Below are 9,393 nucleotides of genomic sequence, written 5' to 3' on the forward strand. Positions count from 1 at the left end.
AGGGAAGGTGCGTAGCCGGTAGGAAAGTCGGGACGAGAAGGCAAAGGAGGTGGAGCTAGCAGGACGGGGAGGGCGTGGCCTGTGAGATGAAGGCGAGACAGCCGGGGATAGGAGGGGCTAGCTGGAAGGGGCGTGGCTTGCAGGAAGGTGAGAGCGGGACCTGTAGGGAAGGGACGAGGCAAGAAAGTGGAGAGGGGGGAATGGGAAGGAGGCGGGGCTGGCACGAAGAGAAGGGTGGGGCCTATGAGATGGCAGCGAGGCCGGAGGGGTGGTGTGGGGCTAGCGGGAAGGGTGGGCGTGGCTGGCAGGAAGGCGGGGGCGAGCCAAGTGAGTTGAGTGCAAGCCGCCGGGTGGGGCGGGGCTAGCAGGGAGGGAGGGCGTGGCTGGCAGGAAGGGGCGAGGCCGGCCGGAAGGTGAGGACAGGAAGGGGAAGGGGGCAGGGCTGGTAGGATACCCAGGACTGGGCCTGCCGGATGGGTGGGCGGGGCCAACGGGAATAGGAAGGCGTGGCTGGCGGGAAGGGAGATTGGGGGCTGGGGGCGGGGCCATCGGAAGGCTTGGGCGGGGCCAGCGGGGCGAAGCCGCTTCCTTTATCTTTGTCAATCTGCGCCTAAATTCCGTCTGCTTCAGCCATGCCCTTTTCCGCGACTTCCTCTGCTGCAGTGCCTGTGTTGCTCAGACAAGCCCTCAGGAAGGTGGGGATGCAGTAACTAGCAACGCCTGGGTCCTATCAGAACAGTCACCGTAACAGTCAATGACCTTAAGGGTCACCAGGGTAACTGCCGCCTTTTATAGACGAGTCTGGAGAGTCTGGTGGTTTGCCCGCCACACTGCAAGTGGGAGCCAGCAACAGGAGGACACTATTTTGCCACTAAGCCAAGCTGCTAGCAAGAAAGAGCCTTGCAGCACAGGGGTTTCTGGGTGGCTCTGTCAGTAAAGCGCCCAGCTTAGGCTCAGGTCATGATCTCACAGCTCGTGGGTGGCTCGTGGGTTACAGCTCCGGATCTGGCTGTGTGCTGCCAGCGTAGAGCCTCTTTGGATCCTCTCTGTCCCTCCGAGCTCACGCCCTCGCTCAAAAATTAAAAAAAAAAAAAAAAGTTAAAAAAATGTTTTCAGAACCTTGCAGCACAGCTAGAATGTAAACTGATACCAAACAAACCATTACTTGTCTCCACTGATGTTTTACAATGTTGTTTGCTGCGCCGGTTGTCAGTGTGTTATCTCTAGCTCCGCGTTCACTCTCATTCCATGCACTGCAGGATGGAGCTGGGCCCTCCGAGCGCTCTTCCCCTGCCAGGTGGGCCATTGCAGAGGTGTGCAGGGGAAGAAACCCCCTGGGAGGCAGTGCGGGAGGAAGGGGCTTTGCTGCCCGGCTCCAGTGAGTTCCCTTGACAGCTGCAGAACGAGAGGCCTCCCCGGAGCCCACCTCCCCGCACCAAGGACGGCTTCTTCTAGCTCCAGGTTCCGCGAGCACCCGACTCCGCGGTACAGGCTGCCAGCACGCTGCTCCAGCTCCTGCCCTATAGCCGCAAAGGCGCGCCCCTGAACAGCTTTCCTGGCACTCCGGAGGGACTGCCAGACGTCCTGCCAGCGCTTCTCCGCCATTTGGTGAGCTGTAGCTAGGCTATCTCCAAGCAAGTTGGACCTCAGCCCTGGGGGTAAGGAGGTCCCTTCCCCCGGGGGCTTTATCCCAGCCCTCAGAATAGCGGCTCCTTCTTACCTCTACTATTCTCCCATTCTTCAGAGCTCTCTTTACTTTTACTGGCCTATCCCTTGGACCCTATTTGAGACAGATACCAAATAAATAGCTGGTCCCTAGCACTCCCAAAGGTATTCCAGGCCTTTTGGCATATAGAGCAGAGGTGGGGGAAATGATCTTTCAGTCTTCATCTGCGTCGTTTGGCACCCACCCCCGCAAACATGAGCAGTGCAGCCCAGGGCTCCCACCCCAGCACGGAGGTCTGGTCTTCTGGGTCTCCCACTAACGTACCTTTTTCTATACTCTCAGTGGGTGGTGCAGCCCATAACACTACTACAGCTTGCGGTAGCCCATGTTTTAGGAAAAACCACTCTCCTCCTGTGTTTCCTTTACTCTTAACAGCTACTGCTCCTGCAGCGATTCTGACACCAGCTGTGTGACACCAGATCCTGACACCCAGCAATTCTGTGACATCGGCTGGGTATCCCACTGTAACTCACTCTGGCACTATCCACCTGGAGACGGCATCAGATCCACAGGTGGAGGGCTTCATCCTGCAAGACCCCCTACACTTCAGACGCCAACCGCGAGTCCAAAGTGGTATCTGTGCTTCTGACCAATTGGCTATGAATATGAATTGGGGTTCCCATGACCCTCCCTCAGGTGCAATTAACTTGTTAGAGCGGCTCACAGAACTCAGAGAAAGAGTTCAAAGACTGTTTACCAACTTATTATAAAAGGATATGACAAAAGCTACAGGTAAGCCTCCAGATGAAAGAGATGTCTGGACCAAGGTATAGGGACGGACACACGGGGGTTCCATGTCTCTCCAGGTCACCAATCCACCAGCACCACCATGTGCTCACCAACCCAGGAGCTCTTTGAACCCAGGGAAATAATGAGGACCCACCAAATGAGAGCAAGAAAAGGCTATTTGTTCAGAGCCTGCGATAGTGAGGGAGTCACTCCATCACCTGGCCTGGTAGAGGCCCAGAGGCAGCAAGGGAGGGGGAGAGCTTCATGGTGGAAAAGGGGGACTCAGGGGTGCCCTGATGGGGGCTGTGGGCCTGAGGGAGCCAGAGATGAACTCTAGAGAAGTGGGGCATCTCCTGTGTTCGATTTTCTCTGGTTGGTCCTGAGTTAGACCCGGAAACAAAAATTAGGTAAGATGTCAGTTATTGACCGAGTCCTGGCCATCTGGCTTATTTGGACTGTCAGAGGGTATTGTATGGCTTTCTGGGTTGTCACCAGAGCCAGCAGTCCGAATTGCCCCAAGTCTGACTTCGAGCAGCCGGCTTCCTGGGCGGGCTTCTGCAGAGGAGGCATTGGTTTTGGGCGGGCTGCTGCAGGCCGTGGGCCTATTTTCACAAATGGTCTGGCCACTGGCCACTTGTATATTCAGTTTCTCATAATAGGCACTGATGAGCCAGTGCAGTGTTAACAGAAAACATTTCTCCCAAGGTCACAACTCAGCTGTGAAGTGTCCTGACAGCCTCTTCCTTCTTACCAGTAACCTCCATAGCCTGCTCTGTGGCCCCACCTCATGAACAAAAATACCTAAGACCCAGTTACTAAGTGGTCCACACTTTGTGACAGCAACCATCTGAAGATGGCCCTCACTTCCCCTCTCCCCTCCTCAGAATTATTCAGTGCAACCCCAAACCTTACAAAATTCCCTCTCCAGTCTCCTCATGAGACACAATGGAGAAATCTCTAGGGTTCTCTCTTTGCAACAGGTTAATAAACCAGACCTGGTCTATTAGGTTTATCCCTAGTGGACTTGACTGTTGGGCATTTTCACCCATCTCAAGTATCTTCTCCTCCACTCAATCTTTGGATGCAGTTTTTCCCTCCTCCAGCCCCAGAATACTTTGTGTGCCCTGGTGCTACAGTTAATTAGCTAGAGTTAATGTTAGGACATTTCCTCTACTAGACTGTAAGGCCCTTTAGAGACTGTGTGGGATTCCTCTTTGTGTCCGAGTTCTAATGAGACAAATGATGTGCACCTGGCCAGACAAAGATGGACACAGTCTCCCCTGGCTAAGCTCTCGAGTGTTCAAGAAAGCCCTGAACAAGTGAAGATTTATCTTCAACTGACCCTCTCAAAGACAGTTTTCTATGGACTCATGTCTTGGCTAGATTCCAGCTAATTGGTGTGGGTTTTGTTTGTTTGAAGTTTATTTATTTTGACAAAGAGAAAGAGCGTGTGCACACACACACACGCACACACATGCACACACATGCACACACGGCACTTGAGCAGGGGAGAAGCAGAGAGAGAGAGGGAGAGCGATAATCCCAAGCAGGCTCTGCACTGTCAGTGCAGAGCCCGACTGGGGGCTCAAACTCACGAACTGGGAGATTGTGACCTGAGCCAAAACCGAGAGTCAGATGCTCAACAGAGAGAGCCACCCAGGTGCCCCCCCCTTTTTTTAAGTGAATCTTTTCACTGTTCCGAAGGCTGACTTCAGTGTTTTCTTTCTTGTCCCTCTCCCCCATCCAGGATCTCCCTCATGAGACTAAAGAGCACATAACTAACGAGAGGTCTCCAAGTTGTCCTTGGACACATGCACCTCATACCATGCTGTGCCCATGACAAATCCAGTGGGTTGATTTACTCAGCAAAGAAAAGAATTTCAACTCACTTCGAGTGAATTCTCTTTGTAATTTCAAGTTTCCAGGCCTGTAAATGATAAAGGACCAAACCAACTCTAGATTGTGACAGTCCCTGTGGAGTACAGCTACCCTGCGTGGCCTCCTGTGGAAGAGACCCCGCCAGCTCCCCGTTGACATTTCCTTGGCTGTAACTCCTTATGTATTCTTCCAAAGCCAAATTGGTAATATTCTTTTCCAGGCATATATCCCAGTTGGCTTGGAAGAATAGTGGAGTTATTCTTTGGAGATGTGGATTTGAAGAAAGTTCTTTTCGATAGTCTGTTAAGTCGTTAAAATGATGCTGAGAGGTCTGTCTCCCTTTGTGCCTGTCTCATGACCCTCCCTGTACAACTCAAGTGAGCTTTGGTTCTATGGTATTTAATGTTTCGGCACCCTTTTTGTTTTAGGTGTATTTATTTATTTGGCGGGGGGCAGAGATAGAAAGAATCCCAAGTAGGCTTAGAGCCATCCGTGCAGAGCCCAATATGGGTCTCAAACTCACTAACTGGGAGGTCATGACCTGAACCGAAGTCAGATGCTTAACTGACTGAGCCACCCAGAAGCCACTGGCACTTTCTTATTCTTTGGAAAACAGTTTCCATAGAGCATCGTCTCCTCTCTAGTGAATTTTGTTATGATTTTAGAAAGAAGCTCTTCTCTTTCCGTCCTGGGGAGAGCCCACCTTTTTTGGTCACACATATACACCCACACCCTTACACCGTTTCTCTATCTCGTGGCAGACTCACGGAAGGCAAACAGCACCAAACTCTTGAGCTAGAAAAACCTAGCCTTCCAGGAGATCATGAGCAAGCCTCCTAACCTCTTTCGGTAAATGTTATTTTCCATGTGAGCAATCTGGAAGTAAAACTCCTGCCCCGTCTCATGAGATTTAATAAAATACATAATGGGATTCGTATACGCTGAAGTGCTTGAATGGAATTAGCAGGTGCCGTAAGTAAAATGTAAAATTCTTTACTTACAGAACTCCGTTCTCGCCTTGCGAGCCTGATCCCTGATCCCAGACCCCCGAACGTGCAGTTCGTGCCCCCGGTCCCCTCGGAGAAGGCCCTACAATCTCCGACCAGCCGCACCCTTTCCGGCTTCAGTACCTTCCCCGGCGCGGCCCTCCCAACCCAGTCAAGCGCTCCACAAAAGCAGAAGAGAAGGAAATACTTTTATTTCAGCGAAAGAATAGACCGGGACGGGCTGCGCACCACGGGCAAACCGCTCATGGGAGGCGACGACAAAGAAAGCGCTCTCGCGCTCAGCTCAGCGGGACCGGCCCTGTGCGCCGGCCGTGCGCCCTCCCCGCGCCGGGACCCCGGATCCCTGAGCCGTCAGGGACACCACTCGAGCGGAGAGGGCCGTGAGGCGGAAAAGGGGTGCGCACCCCGATGGGAGCGGACCGGACGCGGGCCCCCCACTCCACGCCCCCGCGGCCCCGGACAGCCGTTACCCGACTTCCGCACGCGTCCTCCCGGTGGCCGACTTCCGGCGCGCTGCGTGACGTCATTGCGGCCGGCTTCCGGCGCGCTGACTTGTGTTCGGCGCTGCCATGTGTCGCTGGCGACAGGAGGCTGCCGGGGGCCCTGGGCATCCGAGTCCATCGCGGGTACCCGGCGGCGCTCGCGCCCTGCTAAGGCCAGAGGAGGATCGGCCGTGGGGGCAGCGCCGCGGGGATGGGGTCGCGGCCGGGGGCGGCGTCCCGGCGCCGGCTGACCGCGTGTCCTCCTCGCGGCGCTGCCTCGGGGAAGTGACGCCGCTCACGCCGCTGCTCCCCGGCCGACGGCGCCCGCCACCCCGCTTTCACCGGAAGCCCTTGCGGAATCCGTCGAGTGTGCCCGGGGGTCTCGGCCCGCCGTTCCGGAGACTGATCGCAGCTGGGGAGTACTTGCCGGGAAGACTGGCAGGAGGGCAGCTCTGGGTAATGACCGATCGTACGGCTGTTTCTCTGTTCTTGGAAGTTGAGGGAGTTCCGCTCAGGAGCTCCAGGGTCGTGGGGGACAGCGTTGAAGGTAGCCCCTCCCGTCTGGTGTGCAGGCCGGGCCGGTGCCCCAGGCCTAGGGGCTTTCGGGCAGGTGAGTGGCAAGCCTCCAGCGTGCCTGGGTCTGGGGTGGCCCCGTGCATTCCTTCAGTGCTTGCAAGAACATTGGGAAACGGTTTGAGGCCTTGCCCTGCTCCATCCAGAGCAAGGTTATAGACATTTCGAACAGATGACCGCGTTTTTTCCATTTCTGATGTGCTGCACGTTGTAAACATCTGCAGTTGCCACGTGAGTTTAGAGGAAGTAAAGTTTCAAATCCGGGTTTTTATTCACTGCTCACCTGGCAGGTGCTCAGGAGACACACCTTTGGCAAGTGGCTACCGTTGGAGACCATGCAGCTCACAGAACGTTCACATCTACAGAAGTTATTGTGGATTTGGGGGTTGTTTGCTGTGTTCACGCTCACTGCAGATTTTATTTTATTGTCCTTAAAAGCCTTGCAAAAGTTGGAAATGAAGTTTAGGGGGAGTGGTAAAGGGGGAGCCTCCGGGAATGATGAGTGGAAAACAGTGCCAGACGAGTCCGGTGGGATGGATGGATGGATGGGATATCACAAGTTGTAGGAAAAAAACGGTGAAATTCTGCAGTGGGGCTGCTGGAGGGTGAAGCCAGCGTGTGCTCATCTTAAAGGAGGGCACCCCTGTTGGTCTTTGTTCTTCCCCCAGTTCAAATCCTTGGGGACCCCCGAGAGGTGGTCTTGGGTCCAATATGGAACAGGGGCCCACGTCCAGGGTTGCCCAGCCAGAAACTGGCAGATCGCGATTGCACAGCAGGCCTCTCCCACCCTACTTACTGTCTGCCCTTTTCCAGATGCCAGACCCAGAGGGAGGAGTGGAATCTGGAAGCGGGTGGGAAGCTTAGGTGGGAAGGGAATGCCCGGGGTGTCCTGGCCTTGGTGGAGGGCTGTTGGGTGCTGTCAGGGATGGGCCAGTGTGGTCATGGCAGGGCAGCATAGCTCCTCTGGGTGGCCGGGTCACACCACGTCTCCTCTGAAGGTTGAGGCTTTCAGCAGACTTGGGATCTGCCTCTTCAGTCCACGTGCAGACGCTGACCACACCGGCCTCGAGGACACACTCAGTCTCATGTTTCTGCGGTCCTGTGAGCAAGGCGTTGACTGAACTCTGGCCCATCTTCAGATGTTCAAATAGCAGCCAGCTTTGGGACATACAAGGGAGTGCCTCCCTCTGGGGCAGAGAGCAGGTAAAAGGCTTGGCTTTCCTGTAACACGCAGCCCTCCCTGTGTGTGGGTGTCTTCCGGCTCCCCTGGTGGGAATTGGGACTGGGGGAAGATGCCGACGCCCTGACTGCTGCTGCTGAGAAGGGTCAGCTCTGTAATCAAAGGGCCTTGTGTGTCCTATCAGCATGCTTGAAACTGGCGGGCCACTTTGTCACCCTGCCCAGCACATGACAGTACTGTCTGCGGTCCCCCAGTGTGTCAGCCACCGCAATCCCAAGACGCAAGAGCCCTGAGAGATGGCCTCGGTGGCTGCCAAGCCATTCCTGGCATCTGCAGTGGTGAGTGTGCTGGAGAGGTCTGTCTTCACTTCACCTCTACTAATTTCCCTGAGTCCCCTGCCCGAGAAGTTCAAAACCATCAACTTATTCTGATCTTCCCATATTGAAAATCAGATGATGGAGTCCCAGAAAGATTAATTGCTTTCAAGCTCACGAGACTATTTTTGGACAATAGTGGTCTAATACCTGGACTCCTCAGGCCCTGATTCTTTGGCACGGTGTTGATTGCCTTGGTGGTTTTGGATTCGACCTGCAGCCTTTTCCCCAGGAACCTCCGGGGTTGGTGGTGTGCTGGCCTGGGAAGGCCAGGCTGCTGCTGAGTCCCGTCACAGGGCTGGTTAGCTCACGGTGTGGCCAGGGGTGTGGATCCTGGTCCAGTTCTCTCCCTGCCTCTATGGCAACTGACATTTGGGAGTCCCTGGCTGTGCTCAAGTTAATTTTTCACAGCAGGCCTCCAAGTCCCTCCTCCTCCTGCCTGAAGGTGTGGCCTCACCACAGACATGCCCTTGTGCTGCTCCCATTCTCAAAGCAGGTGCGAATCCTGGCATGCTCCCCTTCATGGAGGCAGCTGGAATTTTTTGTTTTCTGCCCAGGCTGGGGTCAGGGTGGCCTGGGGCCTGGTGTGCGACTCTAACTGGCGTTCTCTGATCTCAGGTTTGGATGCCGCTGCGCTGTCTGCTTCCAAAACAAGGCTCGTCGCTGTCATTGTGACCCCGGCCCCTCTAACAGCTCCTGTGTGGGGAGATGGGGATAGTTAATAAAATCTTTTCAGTGTGTGGTTCAGCCCGGAGGGGTCTCCTTTCTTGTCACTCCTGTCTTTGCAAATGGCTGTGTAGGTGATGGGGCGCCAGCCCCCTACCATCAGGAGCTTTACCTGGAGCCTCAGAGCAGCCTCTGCTGCCTTGATGGACTTCCTTCCCTCTAGTCCTCACCAGCGCGGTGAGACCTGGGTGTGGGGCACATCTTCACACCTGCACACACATGCAGGTGGCCAGGCCCATGTGTGGGCTGACACTCAGTGTGAGCAATGCACACGCAGTTGACTTGTTGGAAAACTGACGCCGGCCCTCTGGTGGACTACACCTGCCCACTCCCAGGTTTAGGGGTTTATTTAGCTCACGTTGGTGAGGCTATTGGCAAGGAATGTCAGCAGGCCCGGCTTGCATCAGAAAACATGTGCGGTCATGCATGCGGTCAGTCTGTTAACTGATAGTGTGAATGCACAGTGCCCACAGGTGTAACTCCAGGCCACACCAGAAGCGTACTTTCTGGGAGGAAACCCCCGGGGTGGAGGGGGAAGAGTGGGCGGTGGCTGACAAGGTGCCCTCCCTGGTGGGGCCTTCCCTGCAGCAGCCTGCGGTTCGGTACGCCCTCCCCAGTCAGGTGGGTGTAAATCTTTTTTTTTTTTTTTTTTAACGTTTATTCATTATTGAGAGACAGAGCATGAGTATGGGAGGGTCACAGAGAGGAAACTGGGAAT

At 55.0% G+C, this 9,393-nt stretch overlaps 1 protein-coding gene and 1 non-coding gene across 17 annotated transcripts; both read left to right on the forward strand.

The window, feature by feature from the left end:
* Nucleotides 1-541: 541 nt before the first annotated feature.
* Nucleotides 542-8,696, forward strand: LOC113595561 (uncharacterized). 16 transcript variants are annotated; one of them, XR_008296947.1, is made up of 9 exons: nucleotides 681-695; nucleotides 1,260-1,297; nucleotides 1,396-1,658; nucleotides 2,102-5,182; nucleotides 5,337-6,278; nucleotides 7,209-7,246; nucleotides 7,394-7,598; nucleotides 7,760-7,913; nucleotides 8,568-8,696. XR_008296947.1 is itself a non-coding variant. In XM_027045975.2 (5 exons), the coding sequence occupies exons 1-4, from the start codon at nucleotides 5,910-5,912 to the stop codon at nucleotides 7,866-7,868; spliced, it is 651 nt and encodes a 216-aa protein (XP_026901776.1). In that variant the 5' UTR covers nucleotides 5,337-5,909; the 3' UTR covers nucleotides 7,869-7,913; nucleotides 8,568-8,696. The 16 variants fall into 16 exon arrangements, 1 of the variants encoding a protein (XP_026901776.1); XR_003416079.2 differs by adding an exon at nucleotides 8,361-8,445 and having other exon boundaries at nucleotides 542-1,658; nucleotides 7,830-7,913; XR_003416080.2 differs by adding an exon at nucleotides 8,364-8,445 and having other exon boundaries at nucleotides 542-1,658; nucleotides 7,830-7,913.
* LOC113595597 (small nucleolar RNA SNORA9) lies at nucleotides 6,438-6,569 on the forward strand. Its single transcript, XR_003416131.1, has one exon. It is a non-coding gene; the product is annotated as a small nucleolar RNA SNORA9 (small nucleolar RNA).
* Nucleotides 8,697-9,393: the final 697 nt, after the last annotated feature.

Source organism: Acinonyx jubatus, chromosome A2 (genome assembly GCF_027475565.1).
Source record: "Acinonyx jubatus isolate Ajub_Pintada_27869175 chromosome A2, VMU_Ajub_asm_v1.0, whole genome shotgun sequence".
NCBI lineage: Eukaryota > Metazoa > Chordata > Mammalia > Carnivora > Felidae > Acinonyx > Acinonyx jubatus.

Coding starts and splice junctions, on each gene's coding strand:
- LOC113595561 (XM_027045975.2), top strand. CDS start 5,910: ATGTGTCGCTGGCGACAGGAGGCTGCCGGGGGCCCTGGGCATCCGAGT. Junction 7,247..7,393: donor GGAGTGGAATCTGGAAGCGG/GTGGGAAGCTTA, acceptor TCTCCTCTGAAG/GTTGAGGCTTTCAGCAGACT. Junction 7,599..7,829: donor CCCTCTGGGGCAGAGAGCAG/GTAAAAGGCTTG, acceptor GCGGTCCCCCAG/TGTGTCAGCCACCGCAATCC.